Source organism: Cyprinus carpio, chromosome A6 (assembly GCF_018340385.1).
Source record: "Cyprinus carpio isolate SPL01 chromosome A6, ASM1834038v1, whole genome shotgun sequence".
Classification (NCBI taxonomy): Eukaryota; Metazoa; Chordata; class Actinopteri; order Cypriniformes; family Cyprinidae; genus Cyprinus; species Cyprinus carpio.
In genome coordinates, this window is record NC_056577.1 from 21898350 (window position 1) to 21922692 (window position 24343).

General features: G+C 37.1%; 1 protein-coding gene across 6 annotated transcripts in view; it reads left to right on the forward strand.

Annotated features, from left to right (window-relative positions):
- LOC109049272 (low-density lipoprotein receptor-related protein 8-like) overlaps positions 1-19112 on the forward strand; it is a 154511-nt gene extending 135399 nt beyond the window's left edge. For 3 of the 6 annotated variants that reach the window (XM_042758436.1, XM_042758440.1, XM_042758438.1), the window contains exons 14-18: positions 3419-3560; positions 6848-7000; positions 7184-7567; positions 10995-11069; positions 13984-19112. In XM_042758436.1, the coding sequence (XP_042614370.1) occupies positions 3419-3560; positions 6848-7000; positions 7184-7567; positions 10995-11069; positions 13984-14282 (1053 nt within the window). In that variant the 3' untranslated portion in view covers positions 14283-19112. The remainder of the gene's footprint in view (positions 1-3418; positions 3561-6847; positions 7001-7183; positions 7568-10994; positions 11070-13983) is intronic. The other 3 variants (XM_042758439.1, XM_042758441.1, XM_042758437.1) reach the window with 3 other exon arrangements.
- Positions 19113-24343: the final 5231 nt, after the last annotated feature.

A 24343-nucleotide genomic window follows, 5' to 3' on the forward strand; every position in this document is an offset into this window, starting at 1 on the left:
GAAGTGACGCACACAGAAACGCAGCAGAGAGATCAAAACAAAACAACGGTCATTAATTCGAAGTACAAAATGAGGATTTGTAAAAAAGAATGTCAGAGGATTTCGATATAAGCCAAGAGGAGACTGGTTTTCCTTTGCTAAGGTAAGGAAACTTTGATTCCTTAGATCCTGTAAACAAACGTTGGTTTTCACGAGACTCACCGGCACATTCGCAATGCTGACCCCATACGTCATCTGCTCGGGTCTGTTTCTGTGTAAAACTGTTGGCACAAGCTACATTAAAGTGATTATTACATTTGAATATGGATATTTTTCTAAAAAAACACACTGACACCCCCCGGAGCCGTGTGAGACACTTTTTTTATGGATGGGCGCTTTTTATTTAACTTCTTTTGGACTGATGCATGCAACACCAGCTGAGTGGCATTAAACAGCTTGAAAGATCAAATACAATTTTTAATATAACTCTGACTGGATTTGTCTAAAAGAAGAAAGTCATATACACCTAGGATGCCTCTGTGGTGAGTAAAACACTGCCTAATTTTCATTTTTGGGTAAACTAACCCTTTAAGATGCTTCTACGCTCACTTTGGCTTTATAATGCACACATAAACATGTTTCTGCTCATAGAGTGTAGTTGGAGAACAGGGTTCTCACTGTGAGACAGTAACACTTGCCAGGAGATGTATGGCTTTGTGTGGCTGGCACCTGCCAAAGAAACAAACCAAATTAAAAAGCCTTTATACTTTGGCGGATTCTACAGTGCCTGAAGGCAGGACCCAGCCCAAACAATAGATCACCTAATGCCCTTCATCAGGCCGGTCGATGAGCTAGCTCAGTAAGAGGCCAACCCGGGGCCAAACCCTAGAAAAAAGGAAACAATGTGTTTTCTTCATTCTTTTACTTTTGTCGAGGGCACATGTGAAATGAACCTCTACTTTGCTGCAGTATTCTTGAGGCTGGTCCTAAAGTATTCCTAAAGTTCTCCACTTGGCTGTTGAAGTTGCAGTAAGAGACAACTGCAGCCAAAAACTGCCCTCTAACTTTTGGGGTGTTTTGTAAATGTGCTTACAGGAGCATACAAATTTTTTGTGTATGAAACATTTGTGCAGTCTTTGGTGCCGGAGTCAATTCCAGTAAGATCATTATTTTGGTTCATTATTTTTAATTGCATAATTTCTCATTCCTCTCAAAAAAAAAATATTTTTTTTTTCTTCAAGTACACATTTCCTTTTGACAGTTGACAGCTTAAAAGTAAACAAAAAAGCATACATTTTTTTATTCGAAGCTTTTTCCCATTTCGCTTTTTTCGGGGTTTTTTTACCCCATCATTTTACTCACCTTTATGTCACTAAAAACCTGTATGGCATTCATTATTTTTCTGTGAAACACCATGAAAGTCATCAGTATAACTTGTGCCCCATATTCCATGTCTTCAGGGGATATACAGTAGCTTTATGTGAAGAACCGAAAGTTAACGAGATAATAATATTAATATAATAATTTAATTGAATATTATTCATTTGTTATTTTATTTATTTAGGATCAGTAAGATTTTATAATAGTTAATAAATAATATATAAATTTTATTCAGCAAGGTCACATTAAATTGTTTAAAAGTGACTACAAAAACTTTAAAATTGTTTAAAAAAATTAATGCTGTTCTTTTGAACTTTCAGTTCATTATGAAAAACATGTACCATGGCTTCCACAAAATATAAAGCAGCACAACTGTTTTCATAATTGCTAATAATAAGAAATGTTTATTGCGCATCAAATCAGCATATTAGAATGATTTCTGAAGGATCATGTGACACTGAATACTGGAGTAATGGCTGCTGAAAATTCAGCTTTGCAATCACAAGAATAAATTACATTTTAAAGTATATTAAAATAGAACACAGTTATTTTGAATTGTAATAATATTTTACAACATTACAATTTTTACTGTAAATTAATGTGCTATTGCAGAGGGCTTTAGTGAACTAAGGGAATTATTGTAGTGTCTTAAAGAATACAGTTCTGTACACCACATGTTGGCTTCCAACACAGCAGACCTCAAATTACATATTAGAAATTTACTCCCCTTTTTCCTGTCACCTTTTCAGACGATGTGTGACCTTTACATTGCCCTGTCTCATAACAGACCAATATCTCCACATCAGCTTTCACATTATTTTATTGGTTAGTGGGAAGCATTGAAAATGTCAAGAGCCATTCAGTTCCACAGGGATAGTTGCTCCTTTCCAAATGAAGCGAAGACTTTGATGAAAGGTTTTAATAAAGCTGCTCCCCTCGCTCAAGGAGTACCAATTTCAGACCTGGATGTTAGAAGCCAGCCTTTTGTGTCATAGATTAAAGCAGTTATCTATATCAGATATGTGCCTTTGTGGCCCGTGCGTTAGATGAGAGCTGCAATGCGTCAGAATTTGAATGCTGTCTAGTGCAGGTTAAGGAGTCCTACTGAAGAACCCCCACCAGCAGGGACACCTGACGGAGCTCCACTGGGATCCAGCAGCCTGACCTTTCCAAAAAAGCATGGCTCTGTAAACATCCTCTAATACTCGAAGCTAGTCGCCCACTTGGGCATTAGTGCTCTGGATCTTTTTTTTTTTTTTGGCACCCTCCCCCTTGTAATTTTCTTTTGTTACCCCCAAAACACCCCCTCCCGAACTTCCTCATCTATTTTTTGTTTATCGGATTTGTTTGGAAGGTGGATGTTTGTTTGTTTTTGTTGGTGACAGTCTATCTATGCATGTTTGTTTTATTTCTGTAGCGGCTGATAAGGACTGATCAGAGGAGGGAGGCAGATGGTTGAAAGTGGTATTGTCAGACAGTGGAGTGTGTGCTTTCAGGCTCATGTAGGTGAAGATACAAAGGAGAGATAGAGCTGTGAGCTTTAATTAGTCTGATGAAAAACCTTTGTGTTCCAAAAGACACAGAAGCCTTTATCTTCATTGTCATTTCCTCTCTTTTCTTTCCTTTTTCGGTGTCTTGCATCATACATAGAAAAAAAAAAACATTTTTCTGTCCAAGAATCTTTTGTGTCCTGTGTATTGTTATCCATCTTTTACTGATTCACAATAAAATACCCAAAAACAATGTGAATGATAGCCACTTGATACCCTAGGTAAGACAAGATGTGACTAAATTATAAAAAATATTATTGTTGATGTTACGGAGCCCAGACTTTTGAACAGTAGTGTAAACTGGGCATAAAACTAACATGTCACTTGTTACAATTTGCATTTATTCTTGTTTCCACTCTTTTATACAAAGCAGCTTCTATTCAAGATATACATATACATATTATCAGTTCATGTATTAGTTCATTGTTAGTGCTATGTGGTAATTGTTGAACCACAGAAATGCATTAGCTCCTGCTTGTGCATAATTCACATTCTGTGTGTTTGTACAGGACCGGGTTTACTGGACAGACTTGAAGGATGAGGCCATCTACAGTGTAAACCGGCTGACAGGGCATGATGTGGCAATGCTGGCTCAACATCTCAACAACCCACTGGATGTGGTGGTGTTCCACGAGCTCCGGCAGCCTCAAGGTGACAAACAAGTGAAATACGCTTTACATCACTTTTGATGTGTCTGACTAATCTGGCCATTGTCAGAGAATAACTAGTTAAATGTAGTTTACTTAAAGGTGGGGTAAGTGATTTCTGGTAGCCACTGTTGATATTTAAAATCACCAAAACAAACATGCCCCTATCCCAGGGTCTCGCCCCTATTTTGATAGCTCTGCCCCACACATACGTACGCAACCCAGGCAACGATTATGGCTGAATCTGCTGTATTATTATCTAATGTATTAAACATATTATCTTACTTTTCGAACACACTTTGGGAGCTGACGCTTGAAACAGACAGTGGAGGAGGTTTAGACGCTCCAGGCTTGTAGGTGTGGAAATGAATGTGTCTAATCATAGCTGAAGGGAACGACAATATGATTGCAGATTAACAAACAAGCAAACGAGCATATTCAAGCAAAAGCCAGTGTATATTAGTTCTGTGAAACAAAGCAAGACCAATGTTACTCACCTATCAAGAAAAAAACAAAGCAATCTTGGCATCCAATCGCAGGCCTTGAGTTCTCTCTAGCGCTGGAAAGCTGATCCGAAATTTACACGGTCCCTACTTCTTACCTTATCGTAAGCCTTCTTTCGTTCTGCAGACAGTTTCCTCTTTTGTTTTTTATCCGCCATCTCCATCTTTCTTTCGTCGCTCGGCTAATGTCCATCCTGTGCACTGAGCACTCTCTCCTCCACATCATGAGTAGACACGCCCCTTACTGCTGATTGGCTACAAGTTTGTTTTGGTACTCCAAAACCCCAACTCAGTTTTCTAAAGCATTTTTAAAAATATATATACCCCACTTTTAACTACATTTTCATTAGTGAATTTAAAAATAGGGTAGTTTTTCCAATAAAGAGCATTTTGTTTTGTTTTTTTGTCCTCCTACACCAACATTCAAAAGTCTTATGCTCACCATAGCTGTATTTATTAAATTAAAACGAAAATACAGGAAAGACTGTGAAATTATAGTGAAATACTATTGCAATTTAAAATAACTACTATTTTTATATATTTATACATTTATATGCTATTTTAATGTGTTTATACATTTATTCGTGTGATGGCAAAGCTGTATTTGTTGAAAATATTTTTCAATGTAATATATAAAAAAAAATACATTCTTAACATTTTTGTGGAGACCATAATATGAGTTCAAAAGAACAATATTTGAAATAGAATTTTTTTGTAACAATGTAGTGTAATTACTGTGCCTTTTGATGAATAAAATAATTCATTTCTTAAAAATGTTACTGACATCAAACTTTTTGAAAAGTAATATGTCTTTCAGTCTGTTTTATCTATTGAACTCAACAGCCAGTGATAGATGTTATAATGCATTAGAGGACTCATATCATGAGGAATCCAGTTTTTCCTGATCTGATCTTTTGAGATAAAAGACTTTGATGTGCTGTGAAAACACTGAGAACTCAACTTCCTCCCCAGACCAAAAAGACAATTTAGTGAAACTAAAAAAAAACTTTGTTGTTCATTTCATATGGGAAGCGTACATTTCATAAAGGTACAGCAGCAATGAAAAAATGCCTGTTTAATAGTTCTGCCTTTCAGGAGCTAATAGAAACATTGCTTGAACAGTATTATTTTCACAGTGTCACCTCTTTAGCATTGTTATACTAATGAGAGGAAAATCTTTGCTGACTCTCAGTTTTTTCCCCAGTAATAGCAGTCCTGTTATTGAATAGCATATTTATGGTGAATTTATATTCTGGAGACAGGCAGAGAAAGTGAAAGAAGCAGTGTGCGTGCATGTGTGCTGATTTTGATTCTTTGTTTTCATCCTTTTATCACAAATAGACCACGCGCAGCATGCCAACAGAAGAACCAATTTACAGCCTCCTTACATTAATAAATGAGAAGTGCTATTTAAATCTAAATCAAAGAATTAAACGTTGCTCTGAAAGTGCAAATGAAAGCAGAAAAACACTTATGCTGAACGAGAAATTATGAGAATGGAATCCAACCGCTTTTTGTATCTCAAGAGTAAAATATAAATCAGTTATGCATCCCTGCAAAACATGATTTTATGAGAATGTGCAAAAAAGGGCTACACATAACATATTATTCCGTTAAAAAAAAACACGATTCACACATGCGTAAACAATTTCACATGCATGAAACCTAATTCACGTACACACAAAAAAAAATTCACGTGCATGAAAAAAAATATATATTCACAAAAAGCAATTCACATGCGCAAAATAAAATTATATATTCATAAAATACATTTCACAAATGAAAAACACAATTCGTAGATATACAACTGTGCACAAAAACCTTTGAATGTTTAAAATGTACGAGTGTCTGAATGTACAAATCGTCATTTACTACGAATCCACTCAGATTTGTGTGTGTGTTTTTTTGAGACTTTCCTGGCAGAGCTCTCTTCCCACGTGGGTCTGTCGTACTCTTTAGCCAATCAGATGCGAGCTTACCATTCAACCAATCATATCATAAGCCACTTAATAAAAAATACAGTAAAAACAATAATATTTTGATAATAATATTAATAATATTATTACAATTTAAAATACCTGTTATCTATTTTAATATATTTTATAGAAGCCATTACTAAAGTCTTCAGTATCACATGCTCCTTCAGAATTCATTCTAATAAGCTGATTTGTAACTTTTTTTATTATTTTTAACCCTAAAAATAATGGCTAAAATTTTTGTGGAAATTGTGATGCATTTAATTTTTTCCAGAAAGTTGAAAATTAAAAGCTTTAATATGAAATAGACATTTTTTGTAGCATAAATGTCTTTTCTGTCACTTTTGATCAATTCAATGGATCCTTACTGAATAAAAGTAATCAAAAAATCAAATTGAGCCCAAACTTTTAAACAATAAAGTATATTTAAATGTATATAATTTGTCATACTCAAACTACATAAATTAAAGTGATGAATGATTGTTGCGATATTTATTATAAAAATGAATGGTTTCAGTTAATTTATATGAATGTGGCTTCTTAACTAGTTGATATCTCATGCACTTTATACATAGAAACCAATTTTGAGGTGAATTAGGCTGAATAAAAATGCTGGACCTTTTATTTCCAAACCTCATGTAGTACAGCTTTAATTAAAAATGTATGATCTCCAGTGTTAGGTCTCTCTCAGTGTGAATGCATCTTAATAGTTCAGCTGCTATGTTAATATTTTAATTTATGATCTCATATATACTACTATGCAACAAACCAGAGGTTAATTGATATGAATTAAAATGTGTTTTTCCCTATAGCTCCAGATACATGTAACATGGGGAGTTTGCCCAATGGAGGCTGTGAGTACCTGTGCCTCAGAGCTCCTCAGATTACAGACCACTCGCCCAAGTACACGTGTGCCTGTCCCGACAACATGGAACTGGGCCCAGACATGCGCCGCTGTGTGACAGGTAACAAAATACAGAGCGCTAGATCAAGCTTACTACTCAATTTAAAGAAACATATGTCACCTGATTCATGTTTGGGAGTTAAAAGTTGTCTGTTAGGCAAACAGAAGGGTTTACAGGAAGTTTCAACTTCAGTTATAGTTCTAGGAAGCATATGTCTCCATATATCTGTTTTGTTTGTTGTAGTCAAACCCAAGACAACAACTTCTGCCAGTACAACCACTACTACGACACCAGAACCTTCTACTACTGTGACTCCTACAACCACCACTCCAGCTACAAACACCGATACACCTACAACAACCAGTACAATCTCCACAACTACACCTACAGCTACAGTATCAAGTACAACCACCATCAGCCCTAGCACAACCACTCATTCCAGCTCACATCATTCCACCACCACACACTCCACAGCCACTTCAACCCTACAGACCACTCAGTCTAGAACTACATCGCCATGGAAACAGCCAACCTCCACCCAGACGACAGCAGATCACAGACAGACGTCTACAACCATCACCCACGGCAACAGCATACAAGGTGCCAATGGCAATCTCTCTCATCGCGGTGAGTTTCCGTTTCTCTTTTTGTGTTATGCATCAGTGACATCATGATCTTTTTTGTCTGCTTCCGTTTTATTCAAAATGATATTACAATTAGTGATTAGTCAATCACACATTTTTTCCTAAAAAATTGATTGTAATTACTGACACCTAGAATTAAAGTTTTTAAACATACTTTTATATTTCAGTAATTTCACACGCAATCTTCAAATTAATATAAAAGAACATAAAGACAGTATTTATTTATTTTTTTTATATTTGTTTAGTGGCATCTTTTTTATGACCGAAGGCCAGTATCACTGATACCAATACTAATACTGATGTCTCTATAAAATATTTTTCCCCCAAATATTTAACCATTGACTATAGCCATTCACATAAACCCATTATAATAAGCTACCTGTGTCTTTCAGCAAGTAGGCAATATTCGGAAATTGAATAAAGTTACCAAACACTAAGTTCTAAAATAAACATAGAGGAATCCTTATAGCTACAAAAGTTATTGATTACCTCTTTTTTTTTTTCTTTTGTTCTTTGATTAATAGACATCACAGCAGCTGGGTTATTAGGTTATTTTGGCTGTTATTACTTTATAAGAGCTGCCGCTGCTGAACATGATGCAGATCTGACATGAATCGTATTTTATCACAACTCTTTACCTTTTCTGACCCACTTCAGGTCTTAAAGCCTGTACTAATGGGCTGACGAGTTGAATCGGATATGTTACAGTAGATGAGGGAGACAGTGCTGGGCTGCTCCAGGGCAGTTTTGAAAACCACTGCATTTCAAAGACATGTTCTTAAATGTGACTCATATATAACAAATACTTAAATGCATGCACAGTTTTAAGGCAGCTTTAATCGCTTTTTCTGGTAATTTCATGACTTGGTTGACGACATAATTATGACTTTGCATGCTTGTAGTTTCTTTAATATGAAATTTGTGCATACAATTGAAGAGCACGTGCTACAATCACAGTATAACAGATTTCAGGACAGGAAAATTTGTTTTTACTGACATATAGCCTGACAACATCTTGTCGGATTGCAGTTCACTGTTTTTCTATTGAAGCTCCCTCGTCACCTGTACCTTTTTTTCATGCTGCTTCTAAATAAACACAATTCTTGTCAAGAGGCAGAAGCAAGTGAGTGGGGTGGCCAATTCTAGCTCCGCCCATGCATTAATTCCATTAAATATTTTTAACACTGTTAAACTGAAAGCATTAATCAAATGCTTTCAATTAAACTAAATGCTTTCGAGCATAGAAAACTTCTTTCAAAAGATTTTAAGAATCTTACCAACCACAAACATTTGACGAGTATTTGAAGTCATTGACCTTTATTTAAATATTCTTTGGACTATTGTATAAGAACGATATCATGTGATGTTGTGTTGATTTACTTGTGTTGAACTTGTTTTCCATCACGGCTAAAATTCATCTGAAGGCATGAAGCTTATATAAATGCTCTCATACAGTACTCGTACAATAGTCCTCAGAGTCTGAAAAAGTTAATGCGTGGTGGAATTTGCTTGCTGAGCATTGCTGGGCCACTTGAGAGTGATAGATGAGGCAGCAGTGGTCGCCCAGGGTCCCAGTGTGTGTCTGTGCTGAATTAGAGCAGCCAGTGAAGAGAGCCGAGCAGCCAGACCTGACTGATGAACATTGCCCTCAGCCTTGTTCCTCTCCACAGTCAGTGTTTCACTCTCACCCCCCACAGCCTCTGGGCTTTGTGTGGTGATGCTAAGGTACACAGCCACCTGGACACAGCAGGAAAAAAGGCATTAGTGAATTCAGTAATAGGAACTACATCCATGATATCCCTCTGAAAGTCTTTGAAAGGTTGTCTGTCGAGACTAGAAATATGGGAAAACAACATTTTAGTAGCCTTGTCACCTCTCAGCCCATAACTAAAGCGCAGAAGAGCTCATTCTTGATGTTAACCATAAATCTGGGCTCTTGAATATTTTATGACTACCAGCATATAGTACGCGGTAGACATGTGAAACTCTCCATTAGATAAAACCTGTAAATTGTTGCACTGAGGTTAGTGATGAATTACGTTAGCATCCTTTCTGCCTTTTATGGCTGCTTGCTAATAAAGACAAAGACTTGCCTGTAGATTTTGAGAGAATTCTACAAATATGACCCTGTTATTTTAAACTGTTATCAAATTTCACAATATTATAATTTGTACTGTATTTTGATCAAATAAACATAGCCTTGGTCAGTATCTCATTAACACTTAAAACATTTAAAATGATTCCAACCCCAAACTTTTGAATGGTGGTAAATGCAGCTTCAAACAGCAAGTGCCAAGCACACCAGTTATGTATGTACCTTTAGTAGCTTTGTAAAATATATATCATATATTGTGCAAAATGAAAAATAAAACCATGGGTTGTGAATTTATGAAGCGTGTGTTAACAGTATTCAGTGCTCATAATGGAGTTTGTCAGCATCACCTGTTACAGGCCAGTTGTTTGTCCTAAAAGCATATCCACATTATTGAGTTTGGATACACTGCTGTGTCTTTTCACAGCCATATGGCTCTTTGAATGATTTTATGGATGTGATTAATCATTTAGCATGAAGAGAAATGCAGTGCTTTTTTAAGAGAAGCTTTAAAAACCCATTTAAACAGGAACTATATAGCCTACTATATAAAAACAGAAGCAGATGATGCAAATGAAGCGTTGCCATGGAAACCCAGATGTCACTGGTCTCACACAAATAACACACTCACTGTATCTTTAGGAGGATCCCCTTTCTGACAATGTTTTCTTGATTACCTTTCCCCTTATGTGTGGTTGTTACTGTATACACTGCATTTCTTTTGTTTCCTACCGATTTTCCAAGCCCTAGGCTGTCTTGTCTGTATCTGTATGCCAATGATGTACCATCTAGTCCTCTTAATCTCCCGGCTCAGACTCCATTATCAGACACTAATTATGCTGTAGCTAATGGAGGGCCACGTGCTAATTGTGAAATTGAGGTGGGATTTATTTGGTGGAAACAACTGCTCAGCAGAAACCTTTAAAAGGGGATGCAACAGCACAAAGCAAAGTGCTGTATGAATAGCAATATATGGCCTTGGGCAAGATAGCAATGTAAATGGACACTATACAAACTGGAGAAGATTCATTTAAATGAAAATGGCAGTGAAAACATACCTGTTACATGCTGCATCCGCAGTCAGTATTTTATTTTGATGCTGTTTTAAAGAAATAGTTCACTTAAGGAAAAACCTGTCATCATTTGCTCACTCTCGATAATTGTGGACAATACAATGCTGTTTACTAAACTGCCGATTACAGGGTCTCTTATGATCTTGTGATTAAATAGAAAGTTAATACAGTCTTCTTTGTTTTCCCTCATTGTTGCCTGTCTTTCTTTCTTTTATTTGTCTTTTTCGCTCATCTTTCTGTTTCAGCTGGCAGTGGAAATGACCACTTCCTTCTTGGTAGCAATATAACCGTTGCGGTTCTGGGTATAGTCATTCCAATAGGTGAGTATTAATCCTAACTAAGCATTTTATCCTGCCTTTTTTTTTGATTGTGTGTTGTTCAAGTAGTTGATGAGCTTTTTTTGTTGTTGTTTTTTTTGTGTTCTTGCTTTTTTGGAGATGATGGTGGTGGTAATTAGTAGTTTTTTATATTCTTATTATCTGCTGCTTCATTTAGCCTAATATTCCAGGTTAAATACAGCTTAAGTGCTATTGACGGCATGCTAATTATTCCAGAAATAATTTCAACTCAATTCTGAGTTTGCTATCTGATGTTACTGTCCCTCTGTGCAACAAATCCATTTCTTCACTTTGCAAACACATGATGCATAAAACAGAAGTTATTAATAAATATTTATTTTTAGAGATTACTTGGAATAAAGCAGTAAAAGCTTTTTTAAGGTCACATTACATCCCAGTGGTCAGTCATATCTGTTCATTCTTATCCCGGCAATGTGGAGGACACACTTTTTGCTCTTGAAACTTCTCTCATAAACATTTTTAGTGATTTTTCATCAACCAAAGTAAATACCTTACATTTAGATTGGAATTATTTGTATGAATTTGAATTAAAGCATGAATTTTCTTGTTGCCTAGAAACAACATTGTGCAGTGAAATGGATATTGGATGTAGCAGTTATTTCTGTGGGTGGATTTTGCTCTATTAAAAGGGGCAATTATATTTATACATTCATATTTAATTACATTTATAAAATTACATTTTCATTATATTTATATATTTTTTTACTGACAAGGTTAAAAAATGCTTCAAATTAGTCTAAATATGGTTATACTTTGGTGACAGTGTGACATTTCCATATTTTAATTTTTAATTTTTTTGTATGAAGAGAATTACATTATCCATAGATCATCCACAGATGCTGTCGATTGAGCTTGAATTGTATTTAATCCAGAATATTCTTTCTAAATTAAAGTATCTATTTCAAAAATGTATAATACAGTGGCCTACAACATGTGTTTTTAAATATGTTGTGCTCATTATGAAATTAGTGCTTTATAAATGGTTATTTTTGATCCTGCAAGAAGTGTCACTCATGCATTTTGATTTTGTGATCATTCTCTCAGTATCTATACATCATCCTTTTGACTGTTTGAGCAAACTAAATAACAGTACATGTATGTATAAAGTAAAGTAATGTATACAATTCTGCAAAAAGTCTCTGTCAAAAGGACCTGATGGGCATCACAGCTGTGTCTGGCGGGTGGCTTAGTGGGATTGAAATTACCTTGTCTGTGCTCATATTCAAATGAAAGACATTAAGTGAAATACCTTTCCTCTAAAAAACTCTTTGCAAGTGCAGTCCCTCTATGGCCATCCCTTAAAATTATAACATTTTTCTAAATGCTTTCTTTTATTGTAGTTTGATTAAAAAACCGAATGTAATTCATAGACAAAATTCATTCCAAGTGTTTATAGCGAGACAATAGAACCTGAGTGATGGAGGAAAACACATCATGAGGAGGTCTCTGAGGCCCCCCAGACAAAAGAGCAATTAGAGAGAAATTCCAGGGGAACAGAGAAGCCAGGGCTGATCTTTTAAAATAGGGAATGGGTTAGCCAGCCACTGCAGGAAAGCCACACATGGTTAACAATTCACCCAGAATAGCAATGTGCTCCCCCCAACCATTCACATGTAGGCTTGTGTGAGCATACACACAGTCCGGTTCGATTTCCCCTGGTCCCCTTAGACCCCTGCTCTCTCACAGAGCAGCATGTGAGCACCCCCTTCACATATTCCACTAAGCCACTGCACGCATATGTGTGTGTGAGAGAGTGGGAAAGGTGCGTTTTGGCAGCCCTAGTTTTAAAATATACATATGTGCTATTTTGGGGGATTAAGACCTGCTTTTTAAGTAGTCCTTTTGGTAGTGATGTGATCCGACTCTTCTTAAATTATGTACATTACCATTCAAAAGATTGAGGACAGTAAGATTTTTGAATGTTTTTAGAAGACATCTCTTATGTTCACCAATGCTGCATTTGTTTGATCAAATATATAGTAGAACAGTAATATTGTGAAATTATTACTATTTAAAAAAGGGTTTTCTATCATATTTTAAAATGTATTTTATTCTTGTGTTGGCAAGGCTGAATTTTCAGCAGTCTTTACTCCAGTTTTCTGTGTCCTTCAGAAATCATCCTAATATGCTGATTTGCTGCTCAAGTAAAATTCTTATTATTATCAGTTTTGAAATCAGTTGTGCTGCTTAATATTTTTTTTTTAAGGTTTATAATTTTTTTTTTTAGTTGATGAAGTTGTATGCTTGTATGGATGTGGAAACCATGATAATTTTTTTTTTTGATTATGTAGACAGGTTTGTTTGTTTTTCCTTTTTATAAATTGCACTTGTATAACCTATACAATTTTGTAGATTTTATTTAATGTTTATTGGTATAAAATGACACAAATAAGGGTTTTAAATTCTATTTAAATATGTACTGGATTTTGGTAAGAGAGTTGCAAAAATAGCTTGCATTGAATGAAAGAAAAAGATTAAATATTTTGCATTTTAATAATTAGTTAGATGGTCTTCCATGCATACAGAAAATGCAAATACTCCACACATTATGCATACTGCTGATATATTACAAGTAGGACAGAAACCTGCTGTTCTAAACATAGTGTAGTTGTTACACCAGTGTTATCATCTGAGGATTCCATGGAATACAATAAGATTTGCTTTGATACGTAATGTCATTCACCAAATTTCTTGTTTTATAAACCATTTTAATAAAACCATTTGACCCTGGTCTGCCATGATGCACCTTAAGGTTTGAGTGTGTGAGCTTGAATATATATTGTGTGCGTGTATGTGTCATTATGCGCCGCTCTGTGTCCCCTGGCTGTGTTAACGCCCCCGCCGTATGTGTTAACTGTGTGTTAAACGCATGCAGTTCCTATCCTTGCCACAGTGGTCATCGGCCTGATGTGTACCGGAGGCTACCTGGTGTGGCGCAACTGGAGGAGACGGAACACCAAGAGCATGAACTTCGACAACCCCGTTTACCGCAAGACCACAGAGGACGACGACGACGAAATCCACATCGGCCGCAATGAGGAGATTGGCCACGTCTACCCTGCAGTGAGTGGCAGTGCCAGACAGCCATACCTAGCACTGCCACTGGGGGGCAGTATCCCAGACCCGGCAGCTCACTGGTACTCAGGGGCACCTATGCTGTCCAGCGCAAAGTGAACAAACAGAGGAAGACAATCGGATAGTGATAAAATGTAGGAGGGGCTAAGACAGCGTTCCCTAAGAGAGGACATTATGCTACCTCTTTCGTCACACGTATTTATACTCATAATTCACCACACATTTTCATTCAAACGTATGTTTAATTAGTGTACGGATTTCCATGGGAGGTTTCATTAGTCTGTATGCGTTTCCCAGAGGCTCCATAGTAAAGAGTCAAGTTGATGTGAAAATAGTATGTCATCCAGGAACTTTTCGCCTATTGCTTTAAGACTACTATGAAGTCGTACATACTTCTCTTTTCTTATATATTTTTTTTCTTACTATATACTAGGGAAGTATGCGATTTTGGATGCAGCCATGGACTTTGGTTTCTCATGTTGTGTGTGTGTAAAGCTTTAAATGCTTTCCACGTTTGAAAGCTTTGAAATTGTGCTCTCCCTTTATCCAATAATTGTTGCTGGTTTTTTTTTTTTATTAATTCAGTATAACTACATTAGGGATGAGCAACGAGCACCTTAAATGACTGGACAATCTTTTAATATATTGTAATTTATTTATTAATTTAGGTGTCTTGCTGGTAATTTATTTGGGTGGTGTAATGATTTATTCATATATTTGCATAACTGTCGGCCTGGGCTAAAATACTGTAGTTAACATGGCACTGTTGAGAGCTGTTAGTCAGATGGTGTGATTTGAACTTCCTGTGCTACAGTCAGCATGTCAAGCACAAGCAAAGATAAAGACATCAGTCGCGCACCAGAAACGGGGCGGGCCGCCCCAGTGGCATAACAAGATTCTCTCCAGCGCCCCACACATTGCGCTCTTCACAGTGTGTGTGTGTGGGGGTGGGGGGGGGTCTGCATATTGGATGTTTCTGTAGCCATCTCCTTCTCCATGGGCCTTCTCATTCTTTCCTATGTGTTTATTTCTCACCCTTTCTTTCAACGCATGTAACTGTTTTTTATCTGCTCTCCGCAGCGCGTGGCGCTCAGTCCGGACGATGACGGATTCCCCTGAGGGGATTCTTGTACTTGCACTCTCCTTCTCCATCCCTGAATCCATGCGTCCTTTAGTCCTCATCTCTCCTTCCATCGAGGAGGTCGCACGAGACAACGCAGCAAGGCGCAGAGAGCCAAAAGGACACAAGAGCACTTGCTCTCCACAGCCGAGGGCTACAAACTGGGTTTGTTTTCTCGTAGTGTCTTTTCCAGCCCATAAACCCTCAGTCGGGCAATAATCACTAGTTCTAAAATTAAACTACTAGCATCATTCTTGCTCTGTGTCAGTAGTCGTAGGTAGTGCTGTCTAATGATGACTAACTTCACCACGTCAGTAGTCGCTAACACTCAGTGGCTCTCCTGCTGCGCTCGTGCTGTAGTTTTTTTTTTCTTTTGTTTTTTATTAGAAATAGTTTTAATATTACTGGTTAAGCTGGTTTGAGCTGAGCTATGGCCATTTTGTCTGGCAAAACTTGTTGGGAGAGAATTGTGGGAAATCCATGCTGTTAGCATAAGAGATGCATAGAAGGAAAATATGAAATAAGATGGAGATAGGATGTGGAAAATTCATATTTGCATACTGAACAGAAATTCCACCATGTGGCTGTTATGCATTCATATAATCTCACAAGCAAATAATATACCATAAAAAATAAGATTTACCTGTAAATAAGTCAGAATCTGTAATTTTCTGTCCTCCTGCTTACATACTTCCAATGCCAAGACTAGTGTTCCATAGTCTTCCATAGTCACTCGAGTCAGATTGGACCCTTCTAAAAGATCTGCAGCCACTATCTGGAGATGAAGGGTTTCACCTCCCAGCTTTGAGAGGTAATATATTTTTTCCATTTTTATTTATTTCACCAGCACTGGGTCTTCCATTTTTCTCAAGTTTCTAGGACCAACTAAAATCTTCCTGCCCAGGCACATTTATAACCCCAAAACTTTAGCTCAGGATGTCAGTTTTTCTAAAATAATACCAGTTATCGCTATAATCCGTGTGGTTTGTTATCACAAACACGCTAATAGATACGGTAGCCAGGGTTTGATAATGGCTAAAATGCTGTTTGTTCATATCTATAGTCTAGATCACTCCCTCTCAGACATGCAGAAACATACATAAATGTGTCTTTTCCGCCTCTACATTCGTCATGCCTTGGAGAAAACTCTTTAGCATTTAGCATGCTGACGAAGAAGACACCGCCTGCCATATTGGGTGACTTAATGCCGTGATAAATCCAAGTCGTAGATCAAAGCTTTGCTCCTTTGAACAGTCATCTGTTCAACACGTGGCACAGGAAATGAGGAGTGCCTGAATATAGGCTTCCTGTACATGTCAACTCTCCAACTCTCTCTGTGTGATGAATGAGCGCTGGGTTATTTCTGTATCACTGTCAGAGAGACACTGACTGATTGGACAATGTTTTTTTTTTTGCTGGTTTTAGTTAGGCTAGCCTGAATTTATGGTTTAAAGGGGTTTAATGGATTTAGAACTCTGGTTATCAACCTTTTTCTCCCCCTTTGTCCAAGACTAACTGAAAATAACAAAACACAACAAATGTAATTAGGGGCCCCCTGATAGTTTGCCATTTGCCCTGGTTGAGAACCACTGATTTATAGATCTTCGAGGCCATCTAAGCTTCATCTAAACCAGCTTAAACCAGCAAAAAAAAAAAAAAAAAACTTAGGCTGGGTTAAGACTTTCTAGCAGGGATTAAATCTTGACATGTGACGGTATGTTTCTTTGTACTGGGTTGTGATGTTAGATCAGATGGTTTTGAAGTACTAGTGAGTTGCCCTTTGTTGGAGTCTACCGAAAGTCTCTCAGACACGTATGTTTGGTTTTGGTCCACATGTGGCTGGTCTCGCATCTGAAGTGGTTCTTTGTTCCTGCCACCTTTGCTCTTTGTTGTGATGAGGCATCTTGTGTGCGGCTCTTGTAAAACATTCTTCCACATTTCAAAGGATCCTCCATTAAGTCACTGTTTGTTTTCTGTTAGGAAGAGAGACAGTGTGGGAGTTTCGTTGCTCAGGCTTTTGTCTGTGAGGATTAAAGAAGCTACAGTTTGTAGTTGGTTTTCTGATCAGATGGGCTTGAGATTTCTTCACTGAAGACATGTTTTGGAGATAACAGACCTTATGTCATCGATATTATAGTTTGTTCATTCATCCTTTCTCGTATAATTGATAAATTTTTGGAAGCAGTAACAGTTTAGGTGCTTTGAGTACTGAAAATATTGGTACTGAAAATGCGAAACTTTAGTTTTTGATTTAAGAATCTCAGACTAGCAATACAGGGTAATCAAACTGCTTAATGTGCTTTTTCAGAACAGTCATGTCATAAATTATTGTTTAATCATTATAAATTTGGTTTCTTCAGAAGCGCCTTACTTGGACTTGTTTGCTGGTCTTATTAGGTCTGGTTTGCTGGTCTTTTGGGCACATATCAGCTTGTTTAGAATGGAAGACCTGCTTTCTTGACCACCTAAACCAACTGGACACCAGGCTAGGAGACCAACTAAAATGAGAAAAAAAAAACAGCCTAAACTGGTTTTAGATGGAATTTGGACACTTATCAGCTGGTTTAGACTGTAAGACAAGCTTGCTGTCCAGCTAAACCATCTGGACACCAAACTAGGTGACAAACTAAGACCAGAAACTGGTTTTAAATGGATTTTAGGCACTTGCCAGTTGGTCAGGCTGGAAGACCAGCTTGCTGACCAGCTAAACCAACTGAAAATCAGCATAGCCAGACTGGAAGACCAGTTAAGACCAGCAAATAAGCTTAGGCTGGTTTAATCAGTGTTTTTTTTTTTTTTTTTTTTTTTTCAATAGGAGCATCATGCATGTTTCTTTTTCCTGACCCCAAACTCATCATTGTTTTGAGGTGCTGCTTATGGGTTTTTATGGGAAACTTTGTTACATTTAGCTCTCTAGCTGTCAAGGTTTCATCAGACAGATCACTTAGTGTATTATAATTTATAAACACATGTACGATCTGGTCGCAGAAGGTTCTAGAACAGGCTTTTAGACCTTGGATTTTCAGCCTCTCTGTACAGTAGATAACAAGCAGTACTTTGTGACCGTTGTCCATCATTCTTACTCTATGCATATGTAACGGCGAGTCCTGCCTTCCTTTAGCACTGCAGGGACTCGCCACGCTGCTCCTTCACCCCACTCCACTGTGACTAACATTCGTAATATCCGTAACTCCTCCTCATCACTGTCTACCTGCCATCCACATCAGCCCAACATTGCTTTTGAAAGGGCTACCAGTCTTTTAAAATGGACGATACACTGGACGATATGCTGGAACCTCTCCTGGAACAGTGCTGTTTAGTTTGGTGGACTTGTAGAGCTGAAACACTGAAGAGTCGGGTCCTCCACACCCATGGTAACATTCCCGTCTGTTCTCTTTGTGACCCGTGGGGGGAAAAAAATGACCTATGTTTTGGTTTGCCCCTATGAGATCATGTTGACATGATGTATATTACTTGAAGAGCTGTTCAAATTTTGTATGGTTTGTAGGGGGAGGGAGGAGGGCCTGTCATTCCTGTCATTTGAGGAAACATGCGTCCCGGTCATTCCATAGCTGTATGGAAACATTTTGTACGCTGTTTGTTGCACAAACTTTTTCAAGAAGCCTTCTGCACTGTATAAATGATTACATAGGATGGGGGGGAGGGTAGCCGTTGCAGTCCAATGAGTCTGAATCATGATTTGTAAATATGTTTTCATACAGCAAAACTTTTGATAAGGTTTTAAACATTTCTTGTAAAATGAAGATGTGTATATTAGTCTCCTGGAAAAAAAAAAAAAAAAGAGTGTAGACCATACATGGATTTATTTGTACTTGAGAGCACTGGATTTCTTTACTACTTGATTGTAACTAAAAATTAATAATCTGCCAAAGTGTTTGTATTTATTTTTCTTCCTCCTGGTCTTAATTTTATTTTTGCTTTTTAACCGTAAACATTGCAGAAATAGTGTTTAATTTGTATTTGTACATTTATTTAATAGATAAATTAAATTGTAATTCTATTTTATAGATTACACTCAGTGTTGAAAGAGAGGGTTACAGTTTAATTTATTGGTGCCTTGTATGTGTTCATGTATATTTTCCAATAATGTTATGTTTTGTTTGCTTTTCTGGTGTCTGTGTCAGTGGGTCGGAGGTGGTGGGAATTGGGAGGGGGTTTTAACATTAGCAAAACTGTACTTACATGGAATATCTGTACTGTATGCCAAAATGGTCTCACTCACGTTTCTATGAAATTCAAGTTGTTGATAAATATCTATATATTGATATATTAAATTGTAAAAAAAAAAAAATCTTGTCGCTCTTTGTCTCCTTGTTATTCTTAAACATTGCATTCTGTTAAATCAGAACAGTTGTCAGTTGTTTGTGGTATTGATGAAATGATTTAAAGTTCTTTGTTATCTTTTGTACCCCTGCATAAATTTGCAGGCCCTTTCTTGTGTACCATTTTACAATTGTTGTCAGTATGCTGATATTGCGGTTAAGTCTGGCTCTCCAGAGGAGACGGTGGCTCTGTGCCTGGTAATGGAAAGAGGAACTCCCCTGCCAGGTGTCACTGTGATTTTGCTAATGTCTGCGGTGAGTATTAAACTCCAGGGAGACCTAAATAAAATGGGGAAACTGCTTGAACTCCCAGCGGCTACCCCTGACAGTGGGTCATGGTGCTCACCCGAAAATCTCAATTCTGTTACCATTTATACACCCTAATGTGGTTCCAAGCCTGTATGACTTTATTTTCTCTGCAGAACACAAAAGAAGATATTTTGAAGAATGTCATTCAAAAAGAAATACATGTTTGGAACCACACATGGGTAAGAAATTCATATATTTTTGTTGCTCAACTCTTCATTCAAAAGCAGAACATGACCTTGCTATAAAGTGCAATAGTCCAGGTTCTGGAAATAAATATTCAATCTGTAAATGTGAATTGATTCTTTTGATGAAGCACATTGTTTGAAAATATTTTTAAACAATCATTTAACAGCAGAATCGCTAGTGAAAAGCTCCACCAATCAGAGAATCATGGAGAGCAAATCACACCAAAACAGGTCTGAAACTCTCACTCCCATAAAGCACCGCAAATGACTTTTGTGTGTGTGTGTTTGTGTTTATATGATTGTCATTCACAATGCTTCATGGGATTGTAGTTCTTTCCCTCAATAAAGCTGTTCAAAACAGTCTTGTACCTTTATCTTATCCGATTTTCAAATACTTGATTCAAATTAAAGTGTATGATGTTGTGATTCACCTCATAGCTAGTTGATTTGGTTTAAAAATGAAAGGGAAATATACTTCCTTGAACCAAGGCTGCTTAAAAGGTGGACAGGCACTAATGCACTTTATTGTTGCTCTCTGTGTAAGATGGATGGTATTGAAAAATGCTGTTTTTTTTAAAGCAGTTTAATCTATTTTTAATGGTATGCTCACAAATGGTTTGCGCAATGAGCTCTCTTAAAGCTTAAATGTTATGTAATCATGTTTTACTGTGTCTTTGGAAGGCTTTTGTCTTTCAAATGCATTAAAATGCACAAAATCACGCTATTTCTTCAGGGATTCCCAAACATTTGTATCACATTTGCATGCTCACGGTTCTCTGACGTTGCTAATGGTCACGTGACATGCAGGTAAACAAATAAATAATTTCATTTTGTAAGTAAGTGTTTTAATTTTCTTTTATTTTTACATTTTTATGATTTAATTAATTATTAGCTTTTCATTAAACTCAGTTCCTTTACTAACCCTAGTTTAGGAAAGCTTGATATAATGTTTTTTAATGTTTAATGCACCTTATGTTGTTAATTACAATGAATGGAATATATTTTCTTACTCTTTGTATTTTTGCATCAATACGGTACAAGATTATCCTATTTAAATCAACATGATAAACAAGTTAGCTCAAAAGTAATCTGATTATATTACCTAAAATGTGTAATGTAATGGATTACATTACTAACTATAATTTTTGCGATGTAATTTGGAATCAGTAACGGATTACAATTTGTAAGTAATCTACCCAGCTCTGAATATTCTCTTTGTTGGTTCGGTTACTTTGCCCATTGTAAATAGTCCTCAAAGAGAACTTAATCTTGTTATCCTCATCTAAGAAAGATGAATATTCCCAATCCCTAATAGCTGCTGTCCCTCAAGAAAAAAAAAAAAAAGATATTTTCAAAAGTACAGTTATTTCCTCTTCTTCTTTTTCCAGCTTTATTTTAGCAGGACGAATGACATTTAGAGAACCCTACTACTGTGCATACACCCAATTATTATGCAGCCGGTCTGACTGTGGCAAAGGGAGCTGGGTGTCTGTGTCATCTGTCTAAGTGAAAGGGGGACAGAGCATTTGCTAAAAGCTATTAAGACTTAATTCCTGCTAAAAATTGCTTTGTGGTACCAGAGAGTGTGTTGTTCACAAATAAACAAGGATCTGCAAAAAGGGCATGGAAAGCATGAAGGTCATACTGATTGGGATGGGGAAATGGAAAGTAGCATTTGGGATTAAAACCCAATATGCTGCTGTTCCTGTTTCCATCCTTCCTGCTTTTTTGTTAAAGGGATAGTGCTCCCAAAAATTAACATGGCCCAATGTCATTCCAAACCTGTAAGAAATGCTACTATGCAGTTACTAGGATTTTGGAGCTTTTTTGGTTCAAATCTGACTGAATTTGGTCCAAAACACAAAATTTGAATTATTCAAATGTATGGGTAGGGTGGTCTTCTTTTGAGTTTACACTTTCATGACGTAATGCCACTTTGACTGTTGGGTAGAAGTCGCCTCAGTGCAAGCTCGGTAGAAGTTTGCATGGACGGCATATAGCGGCAACAAAGGAGCACCCTTCTGAAAGCTAAAATGAATGGGACACCTTAAGCTCTTGTGAACTTACACACGTGACAGCCATTGTAAGACCACAAGTGCACATGAAGTGTGGCATTTGGGACAGGGCCTTAGATTACAAAATGCCATAGAACTGTGCATAAGCGAATTAGGACACACCTTTAGTTTATTTATGAACATGATTTTCTTAGTGACAGAAATAGCGGTCAAATTTGTGAATAAATCATTCTTTTGAGTTCTTTCCTTTCTAATCTTTTCACTGTATATTTGTAAAATCACTACATATTGCTAAATCAGTCTGAATTTGTCAGTATGATTTGATTTGAATCAATAGAATTAGTGTCACACACAAGTATTGCATGGCTTCACAAGACTTGTAATGTAGACAAGTTGTTATCATATTTCCTAACTTTACCTGCGGGTGTCGCTGTTGGACAGTGTTACTTTAGAAAAACTAGTGATTTGTACACTTTTTAATGTTATACTTTGTATTATACTACAGGCCGTTGAATGCTTGAATCTGATTGGCTGACAAACATTCTGAGGTGTGCAATTATTTTCAGGGAAACGCACGGCGAACGTAGTTCCAGGCAGCTCTCTTGACCACATTACAGTTCCATATCACTTCACATAGTTATCTGTAATAACGGACATTAGCATACAGTACCTATACAGGTGCATCTCAAAAAATTAAAATACCATGGAAAAGTTTTTTGTAATTTAATTAAAAAAAAAAAAACTTTGTATTATAAAATATTTCAAGAGTTTTTTTGTTTTAATTCTGATGGTTATGACTTACAACTTAGGAAAACTAAAAATTCAGTATCTCAAAAAATGTGAATATTTTCTCAAAGATCAATAATAAAAAAATATATATATATATTTACAAAACAGAAATGTTCAAGATCTCCAAAAAAGGTTTAATTATCCACTCAATACTTGGTTGGGACTCCTTTTACACGAATTACTGCTTCAATACGGCATGGCATGGAGAGGCCTGTGGCACTGCTGAGGCGATACTGAAGCCCAGGTTGCTTTGATAGCGGCCTTCAGCTCCTCTGTATTGTTTTTCAGATGTAACTTATCATCTTCTTCACAATACCCCATAGATTCTCTGTGAGGTTCAGGTCAGGTGAGTTGGCTGGCCAATCAAGCTCAGTCATATCATGGTCATTAAACCACTTAGAAGTGGTTTTGGCACTGTGGGTAGGTGCTAAAGTCCTGCTGCAAAATGAAATCAGTATCTCCATGAAGCTTGTCAGCAGATGGAAGCATAAAGTGCTCCAAAATCTCCTGGTAGATGGCTGCATTGACTTTGGACTTGATAAAACCAGAGGGCAAGGAAGTCGACCGGAAGTTGAAGTCGGCCGCGTGCCGCCATCTTGTAGCAGAACTTTAGTTATAACCACATCCCATTGACTCCCATTCATTTTTGCGTCACTTTGACAGCGAATAACTTTACATCTGAGGCGTTTAAAGACTCCATTTGTCCATTATTTATTTCTAAAGATACACGACAATGATAAAGGGCTCCATTACCTTCTATGTTACATTATGGCCCCGTAGAAACAGTTTTTGTAAAAATAGGCTAACGATTGCGTCATAACCCACTCGACTCTCTGTCGCACAGTAGAGAAATTACCGTACAGACAGGAGGAGAAGCTCGCAGGCAATCGGGGAGACGTCAAGAGATATGGCGTACTGGCGTTACATTTTAAAATACTATACAAAATAATTAATCAGAATACTTACTCCTGCTCACTCAGGCCAAAGAACTCCCCGCTCAAGCTCGCCGTCTCTGCAAGATTAACGATGGCAGTTTGCACGCACATCTACTAGAAGATTTACATCTGTCAGACAGGTTGCTGACGTCATCAAGCTTAGTTTGAGTCTGCGCGTCAGAAACGGAAGTGCTAAAAATCGCTAAAAATGGGCTTCACTTGTCTCAATTGAGTTCCAATTGGGTCGCTGTGTCCATTTCTTTTACTGTCTATGGATAAAACACAGGCTGTTTCTCAATATGCGTTCTTTAGCGATCTTGCGTCCTTGTGTTCTCGCTATACGTCATCATTAACCGTCGAAGTTCAATTCCAATTCTCAAGAACGCAAGTACAGAGGACGCATGGAAGTGCCCGGATGTGTTCTTGATATCGAGGATGCATCGAGTGCAGACTTGATAGAATCG